Genomic DNA, 16,179 nt, shown 5'->3' with positions numbered 1-16,179 from the left:
AAATGATGGACCTAGCCCTGGGGAGCGGATCCAGCATTCATAGACAGATCCCTGCTGCTGAGACTGTCCCGTTTTTTCTGGATAAAAAACCTCAGCCACAAACTTCCTTTAAAATGATTTTTTCTCCTTTCCCCCCTCATTCTCCTTGCATAATGACTCATGGTTATTTAGAGAGGGGGAAACTCTCTCTTTTCTTAGAGCAGCTCTACACTTACAATGGTGCACCGGCAGCTGCTGCACTGCTTACGTGAAGATGCTCCTGTGCCAATGGGAGAGTATCTCCCATCAGCATAGTTAAATCACCTCCCCAAGAGGCAGTAGCTGTGTCAGTGGGAGAAGCTCTGCTGTTGACATAGCACTATCTACGTGGGGGGGGGGGTGCCTAGGTCGGAATAACTGTGTAGCTCGGAGGTGTGGATTTTTCATACCTCTGAATGATATAGTCATATTGAGATAGGTCTGTAGTGTAGACCTAGCCTTAGTTTTTCGAGACATGGGGTTTCTTTTCCGTATCAGTGTCTTTCATTAACTTTAATGGTCCATCATTTGTCTTTTCCTCGGTTGTATAATGCTAGGTGCTTGGAGTTAGTCTCATTTGATTGCGGAGGCAGCCCCTCCCTGCCTGGCTCATTTGGCCATCTTCCTTTATGCGGTGGAGCTTGACTATTGCAGCACAAATTATAAGCACTGTTTTATATCTACACAAATACATAAATTCGTAAACACTGGGTACATATGTCATAATGACCATCAAGTTCAGAACATTACAAGCGTTCATAAAAGACCTTACTTTACATATTTTTATACACAATAACATTGTATACAACCAGTTGATCAATTGCTTATTCTTTGGGGGTTCATAGGTGACCAGATAGCAAGTGTGAAAAATTGGGACAGTGAAGTGTGTGGGGGTAATAAGATCCTTGAGATAAAGCCCCAAATGTTGGAACATCCGGTCACCTTAGTGTCCAGACCCCCCCGTTGCCCCCTTGGTTTGTCTGGACCTTGATTGTCATAGACGTTGCTCCATTTTACTTTTGATTCTAATGTGTTTCACTTTCTGATTCTCATGCTCTAGCACACTGGTGGTGGTTAAATTTACACACTGCGTGAGAATGGTTAAATACCTCCTCCACCACACTAAAAAGTCTTAACTTTTTTTAAATAAAAAAGCCATGAAAACATTTCTATTCACATTAACTTTTGTAAATATCGGGCTTGTAGACGGGAGATGAGATGAGGCACACAGTATCACACATGGAAAGATGCACACACCTGAGCTGAAGGAAATACATTTTTATTTAATGAGCACAGTTTGAAATCAGCACTTAAGTAAAACACTTTAGAACAGATTACAATGAGATTCTGGTGAACTCTGATCTAACTGGGACTAGAGCCAGATCGGATAATCAAAAAATCAGATAACAAAGAGCTTTCTTTACTTACCTTTCAGGATTAAGAAAGTGTGAGGCTGCAGCTCCAGTCTAGCGGCCACAGAAGAGATCAGCCACTTCCAGACCTGGAGTCAAGCTCAGGTTGCTTTCCCCACCCTCTGCATTGAGAGCATCCGATGAAGTGAGCTGTAGCTCATGAAAGCTTATGCTCAAATAAATTTGTTAGTCTCTAAGGTGCCACAAGTACTCTTTTTCTTTTTGCGAATACAGGCTAACACAGCTGTTACTCTGAAACCTGTCATTGAGAGCCATGTAATCTTGCAATCGTGCTCTTCAGCATTAAAGCCCTTGCTTGTTAAGTAAACACTACCATGTTTCCTGAAGGGCTACAGTGTTTCCTTTTTGCAGGAGCAGCACCTCTTGAACATACATAATTAGAAATCCAGGGCTTCTCTTTCAATCAGGTCTCTCAGAGTCAGCACCACTGGCTTTGGGTTGTTAATTTCAGGCTAACAGATGTGCTGGTTGCTTGGTTAATGGAAAAAGCCAGCTAATGGAGGCTCAAATTAACGGGATTCTACTATATCTGTATATGATGTGTAGAGATCTCCATAGATGTCTAATGATACTGGGGTTGAGAGCAGAATAAAATGCGTCACTAGACATATGGGTCTGATCCAAAGCCTGCTGAACTCAATGGCTGTCTTAACATGCATTTCAAAAGGCTTTAAATTAGAGGTCTGCTCAAGCCTAATTTTGAAGCCTGGACCTAGATCTAAACCAGACCCAAGCTCATCCAACCAAATCATTTTCGACCCAACCCTTCACCCTGAACCTGAGTCAGTGCCATCACCATTCCCATGCCTGCTGGTTTAGCGCAGCAGTGGGTGTGTGCATTGGCTGCTGCCGGGGGTGCTGGAACAATTTTTTATTGTGGGGGTGTTGAGAGCCATTGAACCAAATTGTAAACCCTGTATTATAATGAAAATCACTTCAAGCCAGGTGATGTGGAATCACCCGCCACACCTCTAGTTCCAGCACCTATGGCTTCTGCGAGTCCTGTGCCTGCTGGCCATTGCCCTCAGCTGTGCTGTGTGTGCTGCAGAGTGAGAGGCTCCATGACTCGTTGACACATTTCATTCTGCAGCACACACAGGCAGAAGTAGGACAGCCGACTCGAACCCAAGAGGTTGTTTTCCAACTGAAGCCTGACACTTGTAGTTGAGCGGCAGCCCCACTGGGTTTGGATTGGGTTGCAGGTTTCTGCTTTGAATCAGGGCCATATAGCTAGATTATAAGAAATGTCAAGCACCTGCAGCTCTCATTTAAATCCACTGGGTGCCCATCTCAAAATCAGGCCTAAATTGCCTGGAGTTCTGCCAAAGTGGGAATGGAAGATCCCACTGCTGTAGGGGTGCTTGATGTTGCACTGGAGTTCCGATACTGGTTGGTGGTGAATATGTCCTTTAAAAAATTAGCTTAATGCTTTTCCCACTTGCACCTTTTTGTGTCATGCTCCATAGATGACAATCTTCTCCGTTGTCTATCAATTGCCACAGATTGATTTGCAGTGTTTCAACCTATGATTTATTCTGGTTTCTTGGGTTATTTAGTGGCTCAGGATGTGGCTTTATGTTCTGCTGCTAGGTGGGTGTTCATAAGCTTCCTTGAACATGAATTGCTCTTTTCCTGCTATTTGGAAAAGGAGAAGGGGGAGGACAGAGCGAAAAAGGTCTGTCTCAAAGGCCCAGATCCACAAAGGTATTTAGGCTTCTAACTTCCATTGATTTCCATGGAAGTTAGGAGCACAAATACCTTTGTAGATCTGCACCGAAGTAATTTGTAAACATTTTGTTATTGTGTAGAAATGTGTGTTTGCTCACAATGCTTGCCTAATTGCAAGCACTATGTCAGGAAATTATCTGATGATGCCTGTGGACATTCATGTATGCACAAGAACAGGTTCAGCCAGATAAAAGCACTTTTGAACTCTGAAAGATGATAGTCACTGCTGAGATCATTGTTCAGTGGTATGATTCAATTAGTTTTTAATGAGACAGTGGAAATAAATGCCTGGCATATAAATTGGTGCAGAAACTGGATTAGTTGGTCCCTGATAGATTTTGCACAGTGACAATGGCAGAATGAGAAAGACCAAGTGAAAGCTAAACTATTATCTCAATGAAACGTTTGTGCAGACTCTCAGCTGTCATGTTGCTGCCTGGGCCGCTGCAGGAGAGTGAGTTTGTGTGGGGGGATGGAAGGTGAGAAAACCTGGATTTGTGCTGGAAATGGCCCAACTTGATGATCACTTTAGATAAGCTATTACCAGCAGGACAGTGGGGTGGGAGGAGGTATTGTTTCATGATCTCTGTGTGTATATAAAGTCTGCTGCAGTTTCCACGGTATACATCCGATGAAGTGAGCTGTAGCTCAGGAAAGCTCATGCGCAAATAAATTGGTTAGTCTCTAAGGTGCCACAAGTACTCCTTTTCTTTTTTCAAAAATAAGCTTTGCCTCATTTTTCAAAGTTTTGCTTTATGTCCTTGAAATGGACGTGGTCACCCTAGCGGCCAGCTAAGGCCTCTGCGCCAGCAGCATCAGGGATGCAGCTAAACAGAAGCCCACACACAAGGCGCTGACGGACCCGCAGCAGCACACCAGGGTGAACCTAAGGGAGAGCGGGGGAAGCGCGGCATTGCCTCCTCAGGCAGCTCCCTCCCTTCTGTGGCTGGGGAGGAGAGCGCGCCCCCTCCTGTTCAATCCACTTTAACTACCGCCAGCGGAACCTCTGCCGCGCAGCCCGAGTTGTGGGGCCCGGCCTCCGGGGGAGAGATCGGCAAGGAGCGGCGATGCGGAGTTAGAATACCAAGGGACAGGGGTCGCTCCCCGGCTGAGGCCAGGCGAGGGTTAGGTATCTGACGGGGAGGAAGCCCTTTGGAGGCTGGGCGCTGGCGGCCGACCCTTCAAGCCGTGACAGGGCTGGGACAAACACAAGCCTTCCGCAGGCTGCAGCAAGCCCCAGCCCAGGGGGCGGTACCTAGGCGGGGCCACCGCGTGCGCAGGAAGCCGGGTGCGAGCCGGCTGGCCGGCATCAGCGTGCAGAGCCAGTAGGAGCTCCCAGCCGGCCCCATGGTGCGGCACCTGGGCAGCGGCGGTGCTGCTGCTGCTCCCCCCGTAGGAGGACGGGAGCCGGCGCCGCCGCGGAGCGAGGAGGAGGAGGATGCGGGGGGCGCGGGGCAGCACCCCCCGTGCCAGGCGGGCGCCATGGAGGCGGCGGGCGTCCAGGAGCCCGGAGGCGGTGGCTGTAGCTGCTGCTCAGGCTCATCCCGGCCGCGCTGCAGGCTCCCGTGGGCACGGAAGACGCCCGGTGAGGAGGGAAGCCCGGCCGGCGGGGGAGGGGAGCCGTGGCCTGCCCTGCCCTGCGGCGTGGGCTCCCCGCCCCTCGGGGGGACACTGCCAGGCGGAGGAAGCGGGCACCAGGGTACATCCAACACGGTGACTGGGCGCAAGCTGTGCTCCTGGGGCCGCTCCCCTGAGGGCGCCAGGCAGATGGGGGCGCGATCCGCTGTCTCCAGGGACAGTGCGGGTCTCTGAGGGGCTGTGGGGCAGCGCGGCCGCGGTCTGCCCCCGCCTTCGCGTGGGCTAACGGCCAGCGAGCCCTGCGCGCTCAGAGCTCACTCCCCTGCCTCAACACTCGTCCGTTGGAGCGCTGGGCAGCGGCCTAACGTCGGCTTTCCACGGCGTTGGGCAACCACAACCCCCTGACACGCGGCGGGTGTGAATCAGGACACGTAGCTACCCGCGTTTGGACATTTTGCCCTCGGTCTCCTGTTCCCTTCAACAAAGGAGTACTTGTGGCACCTCAGAGACTAACCAATTTATTTGAGCATGAGCTTTCATGCATTCTGATGAAGTGAGCTGTAGCTCAGGAAAGCTTATGCTCAAAGAAATTGGTTAGTCTCTAAGGTGCCACTAGTACGCCTGTTCTTTTTGCGAATACAGACTAACACAGCTGCTACTGTGTTCCCTTCATGCTCTTTTGTTTGTCCCATTCCCCCCAGGTTAAAACCACCTTAATTCGTTAAAGGTACAAGTATAGAGAAGTGAAGCCCAGATTGCTTGGACTCACCATCCTAACTATCCTTAGCACTATATAACTTCATGTTTAAAGGGCTTTAGCATCCTCTCCCAACAAGACCCCACAGCATTCTGCAGAGGTACAGAAATATCACAGTCTATTTTACATACTGGGAAACAAGTGGACATAAAGCTTCAGTGACCTCTCCTGCCCAAGGCCACATGAGTGAGTGTCCAGAAGACTGAGAAAGTCCTGAAGTTCCTGGTTCCTAGCTTAGTGGTTATTTAACAAGACTGAACTTGCCTTACCCCTTACATCAAAGTCTCTGCTTTTCTTTTACCAAGCACTGAGATTGGCTTCCTAGAGCTTATCTTGTGGGGAAAACCTGTGCAGAGGGCATTTGTTCTTGGATTGTAAACTTTGTGTGCCAGTTCCGAGTAAATTAAAATGACTAAGAGATAACGGACAATGAACTTTGGCCATGTGAGCAATATTTTCTGAACCGTACTCTGCTTATAATGAAGAAATATGAGGGAAAATCCACATACTTATGAGGCGTCCACTATGAGGCTTCATTGGTAATATAGATATTTTACTTCACTTTATTTTCTCTGATAGTCTGAGGTCATTTTTTATATTTTATAGTTGGTTATTTTTATTAGAGCCACATGAAATTCTTGGTTTTATATTTTTATATTTTTGTGCTTTTTCATTTTATTCATATGGGTTGGCTGGGCCCTACTTCCTGTGGGGATGGGAGATGCTTTACTACTCACCCTGCTCTGCAGGTTCACCCAGTTTCTCACTGAGGGCACTGCAGTCTGCCCATGGGTCACAGTGCCACTCACTCAAATCCCCACCCTCCACCCCATCATGATTGTCAAAGGGCAGCCTGGCCAAACCTAAGTGGTGCTGCAATCCCATGCCAAGAGCAGGGAGTTGGGCCCAGCCCTGTGGGGCAGGAGCCATCAATGTGGGGAATTTTTCATTTAATTTTATACATTTTTTGTTTTTCATTTTATTTTGCAATTGTGAAAAACATGGGGCTCTAGCCATGATCCTGCAAAGACTTATGCAAGTGCTTTAACTTTAAGCATGTGAGTACTGTAGATGGGTTCCTCACTGACTGAGCTGTCTTATAAACAAGGGTCCATGTCCTGAGCTTGTCTCCTGGAATTTGGGAAGCCCACAGACACAAACTTATTCCTGCAGCTTTCCTGAGGTCTGCCAGATAATTCCTCTCTTGTGAGCATCTTAAGACATGAAGGTTAGGAGCTCTTCTTCTGGCCTTGGAGAGCATTCTTGGTCAATGTCCTTTACCTTCTCTTGCCATCTCTCAGCTGCCCACTCCATTTTGTTTTGCAAACTAAACATTTTTATTTGTATATATTTTGCAAGTATAACAATTACACATATGAAACTTAGACATGTTAAATGTAAATGCTTGTAGTTTACAAGAAGAAAACTGAGTGGGGCAGGAGTCAGGAGGTACCTGTCTAGAGCTTAAAACAAGGGGTGGAGGTTGTCTAAGGGACTGGGGAGTGGAACTGATTAGGGAACGGAACTAGGGAAACTATAAGAAGCTGCTGTAACACCTGCTCTGTTTAAATGTTTACGCATCTAGTAGCGAAAGCTCAGGTGTAATTTAAAGCTTTCTTTTCCCTGTTCTCAGAGCTTTTCGAGCTGCTAGGCAATGATATTTTTGAACTGAATGCATGTTTGTTGGAGTGGTTGAGTGTCATGGTGATAAAGGTTAATATTTGCAGACTTCCATTGAGTTGGGTAGGAATGTTGCTTTACCGTACTTTCTTCTTGGTATGTTCTTTGAAAGAAAATAAACTTGAGCAACTTTAATTCTCGTGGGGAGGGAGGGTCTTATTTAATTGTATTAGTACAGTAGTAGTGTATTGAGAAGCACTATTTTATGTTGTAAATTCTTGCTTTGGTAATCTGAGATACCACTGTTTTCAGTTCTAGTGTTCTCTGATATCTTTTTATTTTTCTGACAGTCCAGTGTTAGGTCATAATGGAGGAGTACGTTTTTCAGACATGCATGGTACACTGGCTAGGTTACTAAAGCTAAGAGTTCTCAGAAAATTTTCTTTTTCTTCAAATCATAAGCTTATACTAGATATGGGAGCTCTTGCTCTTGCTTTAATTTGATTCACTATCCACTTCAGGGTTCCCATTATTTTGGTTGACTTCTACTATTTGTAGTAATCTAATAGGCTACCATGCAGGAAATATGAATTTGATTTTCTGTTTTTGTGCTTCCCTCCCTGGACCAGCATGGGTTTGGATCTCCTCTTTCAGCTGTAGGTCACTGAGTCTCCTTACTTTAATATCTCAGGCAATAATTTTAAAGTGTGTGTGTGTGTGTGTGTGTGTGTGTGAGAGAGAGAGAGAGAGAGAGAAAAAGAGACTGACTTACTTGCACAATGGGGACAATTCTATTATTCAGGGATTAAAATTTACACTAGTCTTCAATTGCTAAAAATTCTAGGCTAGTGCCAGAATAGCATAGAAGATGAGTGACAGATTTAAGGACTGCTTTCTTATGAGCTACTAGAGCTAAAACAAATGTTGCAATCAACTGGAAATGTCATTAATTTCCCACTCTAGTGTGGGGTGAGATTTTGAACCTTAAAGTGACATCATTTTGGTAATCATTTGCCTTCCCTGTTCCCACTAGCCCACTTCAATTCCAAGCTGATTTTAATGCCTGCTATCTTAAGAACTGTTAAAGCTGGACCCAATGTCATAAAACATTAGGCCAGCCTGGAATCTCATCTTTTAGATGGTATAGAGCAGTTTCTTAACCTTCGAGTCGTGATTCCAAGGAGGGTCGAAGTGGGTTGTGAACAATCTTTCTTAATTAAATATAACAAATCCCTATTTTGATTCTTGGTTGCTTGCTAGGCAACTTTCTGCTGTGTCCTGTCACGTCATTCCTTGTGCTCCGTCTGTGAGATCTGTCAGCCTCCCTGCCTCCCCCATTATCTAAGGGGAGCCATCTTTCATCACAACTAACTGCTTTAGAGAGTGGCTGTTCCATTTATTATCTTTATGTGGTGGCATACAAGTTAGGGTCACCATAAAATATTATGCTTTTTTTATATGTACAATCATTTTTCCCCTTCTAATGACATGAGAACTCCTTGCTAATATTGTACCCTTGAGATTCTAACTTTCCTTCAGTTAACGGTTCAGTGAGTAGAGTGTTCATCTTATTTTGCAAAGAGATTTTGTTTTCTCTGGAGGCATGTTGCAGGTCATCAGCAGTTCATCTTCACCCCTTTTGCCATTTTGTGAATCACTGGGGGACATAGAGGGGGACCAGGAAGAGGGAGGAAAATGTCACTGAAGGGTGCCTGAAGTATCAGGGAGCCTCAAGACCAGCAAAGAAGCAGAGTTAGGGACCTTCTTATGGGGGGGAAACTGGAAGATGGAATCAGATGAATTCAGGGATGAAACTCCTGTGTCTATAGAACTGGCAAAGATGCAAGGACTGTTTAACAAGACCATGATGATTGAACACTTGACCAAATTTAAAATTATTTTAGTTAAAAATATTTCCATTTTAGTATCTGTTACAAGAAAATATTGGTAAACCCCCAAAACTCCAGAAATCCATAGAATAGATTTAAGGGGGTTGTGTTATGATGAAATATGCATTTCTTTGTACTTGTTTATGTAAACGATGTAAGATTCATGTTATACGCAATGAATCATTTCCTTGATTTTAAGTGTTTAGGTTTTTTAGATGGTGTGATAGGTAACTGTTGTCATTTAGCAACCTTAACTGGCTTTTTAAACAAAGATTTTTGTCTTTGGAATTTTAATGAAGTAAGGTGACGTATATGCCTTAAGGTTCAGTGTTTCATGACCTGGCAGGAGCCAGTACACTTTCACAGTTATATTTTCTAAGCCTCAAACCTAGAGCAGTGGTCAGAAAGAAACCTGATGCATGTAATCCAGTGGTCCCCAAACTTTTCACATTGTGCCTCTCCCCCTTCACTCCCCCCCCCCCCCGACAAGGGTTAAGGGGGCCAGGAGCAGGGCCACAGCTGGGGGCTGAGGTGCGGGGCTGGGCTGGGGCCGGAGTCGGGAGTGGAGCTACGGCTGGGGATTGAGGTGGGGGTGGGGCTGGGAGCAGAGTCATGGTCGGGCTGGGGCTGCGCCTGGGGGCAGAGCAGGGCTGGGTGGTACTCCCCCACCCCCCTGTGGGGGCTGGCCTGGGTCTTGCCATGCCCTCCTGAATATTCCCCCGTGCCCCCCTAGAAGGGTCTGCACCACAGTTTGGGGACCACAGGTGCAATTAATTTCTCAAATTACAATCAAATATTTTGATATTAACCAAAAATGTAAACCACCTAAGCTGACAAATAAAATGTGATTTGTAAGAGTGTAATGCCATTATGTATTGAATTTCACCTCCTATACATGAGATCTAAGAAAATATTAATAAGGGGCTTGGGATGTACTTACAATGAATAAAAGTGGTAGTTTTCTCTTGTTTCTTTTGCCTTCCACCCCTTGCTGCTTCCCCCGACTCCCCATATAACTACATCGTATGGACAATCATAATTTCAAATACAACTGAAAAACCTACTATTAGGTAAATTACTGTTAGTTACTAACTGGAATTTATTATCTGTTGCAGGAACAAAGAAGAAATTCACCTGCCCAGGACTTGGCTTGTTTTATACTATATTGTCTGCCTTCCTTTTCTCAGTGGCTTCTTTGTTTCTTAAAAAAATTGAAGATGTACATTCAGTGGAAATCAGTGCATTTCGATGTGTTTTCCAAATGGCATTTGTTCTTCCTGGTTTAATATACTACAAGTAGGTATTGTGTCTAAATACAAAATCTTGTGAGGTACCTAATGTTCTGTAGGTGGTAATATATCCACAGCTATCATTAATGAAATTGGAAAGTAAATCTGACTGCAAGTATTATTTTAATTCAGGATTTAATTGAAGAAGAGAAATGTCTCAAGAAACATTTGTAACTTCTCACTAAATAAATAGCATTGTTTTCTTAAATGACATTGAGATTCAGAAAACATCTCTGAAATATTTTGAGCCTCTGAGCAGTAGAAGAAGGGATTATTCCAAAAATACGTCACTGAAACTCTGAGATATTATCCTTAAAAATAGAAAGTCATTAGTAGGATTTCTCTTTATATTTTCTATGGAGTTATTTTGCAAGCAGTACAACAATGCCTACCTAGTACAATGGGATCTTGATTCTGATGGAGGCTTCTGGGTGTTACAGTAATCCAAAAAAAAATCTCCGCAGAGAGCCAAATTAAGGTATTCTGACAGTTTCATGATAAAAAGTCCCTCATTTGAGGGTATGAATGTAGTGAAATTAAATGTTTGATTATGAATCATCAGGCTATGAGATCAATGTGATTATATCTTTGTTTTTCTTTTTAATTTTCAGAACAGGGTTTTTGGGACCAAAAGGTAAACGAGTTTTTCTTTTCTTTCGAGGATTCCTTGGCTCTGGTGCAATGATTCTTCTCTACTATGCTTTCCAAGTAATGCCTCTAGCTGATGCCACTGTTATAACTTTCAGCAGTCCAGTTTTTACATCATTGTTAGCCTGGATATTTCTCAAGGAGAAATACAGCCTTTGGGATCTTCTTTTTACCCTCTTTACGATCACTGGAGTGGTTCTTATTGCAAGACCGCCTTTTCTGTTTGGATCCAATGTTATAGGGATTGAAGGAAGCTATACAAATCATCTTAAAGGAACAATAGCTGCTGTCATAAGTGCAGTATCAACAGCTTCAACTTTTGTTATATTAAGAAAGATGGGAAAATCTGTGCATTATTTTTTGTCTATTTGGTATTATGCAGTAATTGGATTAATTGTATGCATTGTAGCACTGTTTGTAATAGATGAATGGACTTTACCATATTGTGGTACAGATAGATTTCTCCTAATATTAATTGGACTGTTAGGGTTGGGGGGTCAGATATTTCTCACAAAAGCATTACAGATAGAGAAGGCTGGTCCTGTTGCCATAATGAAAACCATGGATGTGGTGTTCGCTTTTATCTTACAGATTCTTTTCCTCAATCATCTGCCAACTTGGTGGACGGTGGGTGGTGCCCTTTGTGTAGTAGCCAGTAGCTCTGGAACTGCCATTCGTAAGTGGCAACAGAATTCAAAAAAGGCTAAAGAAAATGAAATCTAGCAAGTCAGACGCTTTCATCACAGAAACAAAGATAACCATCATAATCTTGGGAAAATTATATTTTATAGTAAGATATATTTTATTTATTTAAAATATTTCATTTATTTAACTCTCTGTTACCAAATTGTCCCAAAGAGGAGGAGTCAGCTGACTTTCAAGCAGCATAGCAGATGTTTTAACTAGCTGGTTCAGCATATGCTACTCAGTGTCATACTGAGGAAGGCATTGGTGTATTTTCACAGATCTTGCTGTCTCTGTTTCCTGATTGCTATCTTAAACAGGCAGTAACTGTATACAGAAGTTTTTTTCTCTTTCCCACAAACTAGTGTTGTTTCTTTAAATTTTTGGGCCTGATTCTCCATTTCTTACACCTTGTATAGTCACTTACCCATCTCTAAAATGGGAGTTAGTCTACCATTCTAAGGTAGTAGTTTGCATTCACTTACTACAGGTATAACTGAATAGAATAGGAGCAAGGCAGTGGAGTCTAATTATTTTTTCTTAACTCTACTCAAATTTTCTATTTTTAATCTTAGAAGTGCTCAGTGACATAGTTTCATGAATACACTTACTCCAAGCAGTTAGGGCCCCATTCAGCAAAAAGAAACAACAACAAAATAATACAGCTTCTATACAACAGGCATGCAAGGCTGATACATGTGGCAGCGTCCAAAAATCTCTGCAGAAAACAGAAGCTGGATATGTAGGGATTTTTCTTAATTGGGTTCTAAATAAACATATGCTCTTTAATCTTCTGTATTATTATTTTTGAAAATTCTTTTGTTTTTCTGATTATCAAAAGAGAGCAGGGCTGATAATGCCAAAGTAAATCTGAAAACTATTTTCAGTGGCTTAACATGTAACATTATGTCAGTTAACTTTTAATTTAAAGTGACTTTCCCAATAGACCACGTCACATTGATTTACTACTTCTTTAGTTGCTACAATTTCAGTGATTAAAGAAAATGGTTGTTAATATAGCCCTTTGTGAGTAGACCATTTCTTATGCTACAAAATGTTATGCTGTGTTGCACTATCCTTAATTCTATGCAAAAAATATTTTATTTGTATTTTTTTAGGTATTTAATTTAGATTACTCAAAATGCTGTTCAGCAATTTTGTTTAATACTTTGTGTAAAGTATTTTTGTGGGGAAAAAAAATTGCACTTTTCTTGGCTGCAGTTATGTTTAATGTTTTATTGTAAAACCTCCCATTTCTTCTTGTCACTAGCTAATGAAAGGTATTTAGAGATTCCACAAACAGCACTGGTTAGCCAGCGTCATAGTGGAGAATGTACAAAATGTACCCTGCACTCCTCACATGTCATTTTTAATGTTTGAAGACTATGTTTTGATAGCAATGACTACGGTAATATTACAATATAGAGTCCAGTTTCCCAGTTTTATGGGCAGGAAAAGAAGTTCACTATAATACATAGTGGTTTCCCAGAATGGATTGTGATGTACTGGTGGGTCTCAGTACAATTGAGTTTTAAGATTAATTTAATTTTTACTTTGCTGAGACCCTTTACACTGTTCCCTGTGGAGTTTTTCAGGCAATTACATTGTTTCCTCTTCTTTCCTGAAAGAGGAAGATCTTTTATAGTCGTAACCCAAGAATACATCCTGTGTGTGGAAACTGACATAAAATAATGGATATAGTCTTATCTTGATGCACAGATATTTATACATGTACCATCACTTTCATGAGATAAATTGTTAAAACTGTTGCACTCCACTCTGCGGTGGTTTGGGTGAAGTGATTCCTGCATGTATAACACTAGTAAAGTGCTTTAGGATGCTTCTAGAAGAAATGAGCCATATTTGTGTAAGATTGCCTCAGAATATATGCTGTGGGTTTGAGGCTGCTTTTGTTGATGTCAAGATCAAAACTCTAGGGAAAGGAATTAAGGAAACTTAATAAAAAATATGAAAATATAACAATGATCCAGTTTCAACAATACAGAATCATAAGTATTATGGAGGGTTGTCTTTTTTAGAAATTATGTTGAAAATGTTTGAATCATACATTGTCCCTGAATTATTATAAATTGATGCATATGATTTAGAAGCCTGAATTACTGAAGAGAGGTTTTGTTTTATTATATACGAATATTTACTTAAGTATAGAAAATATGCAGGTCTGAAATACAGTTTATTGGTTTAGTAACTTTGGAACAAATCTTTTTCTCAAGTTTTCTTCTTCAAACCTTCACCTTAAGTGTAATTTACTGTCTATGGTAAATGAGATATAGCAAGTCAGTCTTAAAACTGAAATTTTTATTAATCCTTTTTAAAACAAACATCTGTTAGCAAACTGGCAAAGTAAATTTTTTTTGTCCAAAACTGTGATTTCTTTGGGGTTCTCCATGACCGTTCACACTCATTATTCCCAAACTTTCTCACAATATTGCGTGTATAGAAAGAAGGAAAACAATAAACCTGGTTTTGTGGTCTGTTTGAACTACAAATTTTTTGTTGTCCCAGATGTTTTAGGGCCTGATGATGCAAGGTGTTGAATATCTGGGTACCTGCATCTTCCAATGAAATCAGTGGGAGTTGCAGGCATTCACTATCTTGCAAGATACGGCTTATATTGTGTTACTTTCTTTATAAATTGAGTTAAGCAAATTTCTTTTATAACACACTTTGCTCTTTAAAAAGGGCAATGCCTTCATTTGGATTTAAAAAACTTTTTAGATGGTGGTTGCTCAAACAATATGGAGAGGAAGACCTTGAGTATAGTGATATACAGCAGTGCTGATATATTTATTTGTTCTGTTTATAAAGCATGATTTTAGGCATCTACAACTTGTCTTTCCAGATTCATTTTTAGTAGTGTAAATCATTTTAAGTATTGTATGGTTTTTGAAGCACCTCAAAAATTTTTGAAACCAATTTCAGATGCTTTTTTTCTTAAACTATAGCTAAAAAGTTAAATTTGGACAGTTTTGAAGAAAATAGTTATGAAATGGCTAAAATAACTGCCTTAAAATGCAGTAGCTGGTGAAAATGCTTCTCTTTTAATAAGTTATACTGGGCATTCAAATATCTGCTTTTCAGGAGCTTACACTGCAGACTTTAAAACTATATCAGATTGAAATTGAGTTGTCAGGTAACTTTTCTGGCCCAAGTCTTTTTTTTTTTTTTTTTTTTTCTTCCCCCTTTCTCCTCCCCTCTCTACCCCCCACCCCAAGAAAATAATCTTATTCTGGAAAGGCATTTTTTGAATTATAGAGCAACAAATTTCTCAGGATTTCAGGTGCTATTTTTCCAACCTCTAAATCAGAAACATGGCATTAATGTTTAACATCTTTTAGTGTCTTTTAAACCATTTTTATGAAATTGGACAAATGTACTGTATTTCTTAGGAATTTTTTTCTATGGAATATTATGCACTATTACTGCATACAATTTTTATTATAAAAAGGTCTATTAAAATCAATTTGACACTTGTAACCACTGATTTCAGTTGCTCCTAAATAAAAAAAATTATAAATGTTGTCCTGCACAAAAATGCAGGGTCAAAAGACTAAATTTTTACTGGTGCATTGACCGGAACATATGCTATTTTAGTAGGCAAAAATCCAATGAAGTCAGCTGCCATGACTTCAGTGGGACTTTACAACCTTAGAGCCTTATTTGCCTGAATTATACTCCAGGCTTGTGGCCCAAAAGTCTTCATATGGCGACCGTACAGCAGGTCAACATGTCCAGGGTTTATTTGGTTCTGAAAAGCCCTAAAGAAAATCCAACTTCTGCACCAGGGATTTAAGAATGTGCATGGGGGAGAAACAGGATATATATGTAACTGAAATCCCCACATACTAAATTACCTGTCCAGCGTCTGGTTCTCTTTCCTCCTATTATCCTGGTGCTGCACAGGCTTTGGGAGTTACTGCACCAATAGCGTTTGAGTAACCCCTAGTATAGCACCATTGGTGAGTGGTGTGGGTCCAAGCCAATTGTGCTTTTTGCTGTCAAACCTTAAATTGGAATTATGTTTTCCCACTTCCAAATGCTCAAATGTTGTTCTCCAATAGATAGAAGCTTCTTCCTCTGATTGCATGTTGTGAAGAGATGGGCCTTACCACTCTTGATCACCGTTTGGAGGGAAGAAATCTCTTGTTGAGCTTCATTCAGGAGCTGTCTTCTAGGGAAATGTTAATTTCTAACTAGTCAGTCTCTTCAAAATTTCTCCCTTTGCTGACTGGCATTTAGTCAGCCGGGAGAATCTGTTTCCCAGCTCCAGGTTTGGGACTCCACTATTCAGCATCGGTCCCATAAGCAGAATTGGATGCAATTATGGACTCTAGTAGGTGGCAGGGTTGCCAATGTTGGCAGCAAGAGCGCAACATTGATTATTTTGGGCATTACATAGCTGCTATCAAGAGAGTTCAGTCTCTTGACCGTCAGCATGTCCAAAGAGGAGTGTGGTGCCTCTGTGAGCCTGCAGCTGGGGAGGGGATTCTGGGGTTGGATATACCTCAGTATAC

The 16,179-nt window shown here is 41.8% G+C and overlaps 1 protein-coding gene across 1 annotated transcript; it reads left to right on the top strand.

Moving 5' to 3' along the window:
- The first annotated feature begins 4,526 nt into the window (after positions 1–4,526).
- SLC35G1 (solute carrier family 35 member G1) lies at positions 4,527–11,683 on the top strand. The gene is made up of 3 exons (XM_077823258.1): positions 4,527–4,764; positions 10,139–10,319; positions 10,924–11,683. Exons 1-3 carry the CDS (start codon positions 4,527–4,529, stop codon positions 11,681–11,683), a joined length of 1,179 nt encoding a protein of 392 aa, XP_077679384.1.
- The last annotated feature ends 4,496 nt before the right edge of the window (positions 11,684–16,179 follow it).

The sequence above is a fragment of the Eretmochelys imbricata genome, chromosome 7 (genome assembly GCF_965152235.1).
Source record: "Eretmochelys imbricata isolate rEreImb1 chromosome 7, rEreImb1.hap1, whole genome shotgun sequence".
NCBI lineage: Eukaryota > Metazoa > Chordata > Testudines > Cheloniidae > Eretmochelys > Eretmochelys imbricata.
This window is presented reverse-complemented; position numbering and strand designations above follow the sequence as displayed.

Coding starts and splice junctions, on each gene's coding strand:
- SLC35G1 (XM_077823258.1), top strand. CDS start 4,527: ATGGTGCGGCACCTGGGCAGCGGCGGTGCTGCTGCTGCTCCCCCCGTA. Junction 4,765..10,138: donor GTGGGCACGGAAGACGCCCG/GTGAGGAGGGAA, acceptor TATCTGTTGCAG/GAACAAAGAAGAAATTCACC. Junction 10,320..10,923: donor CCTGGTTTAATATACTACAA/GTAGGTATTGTG, acceptor TTTAATTTTCAG/AACAGGGTTTTTGGGACCAA.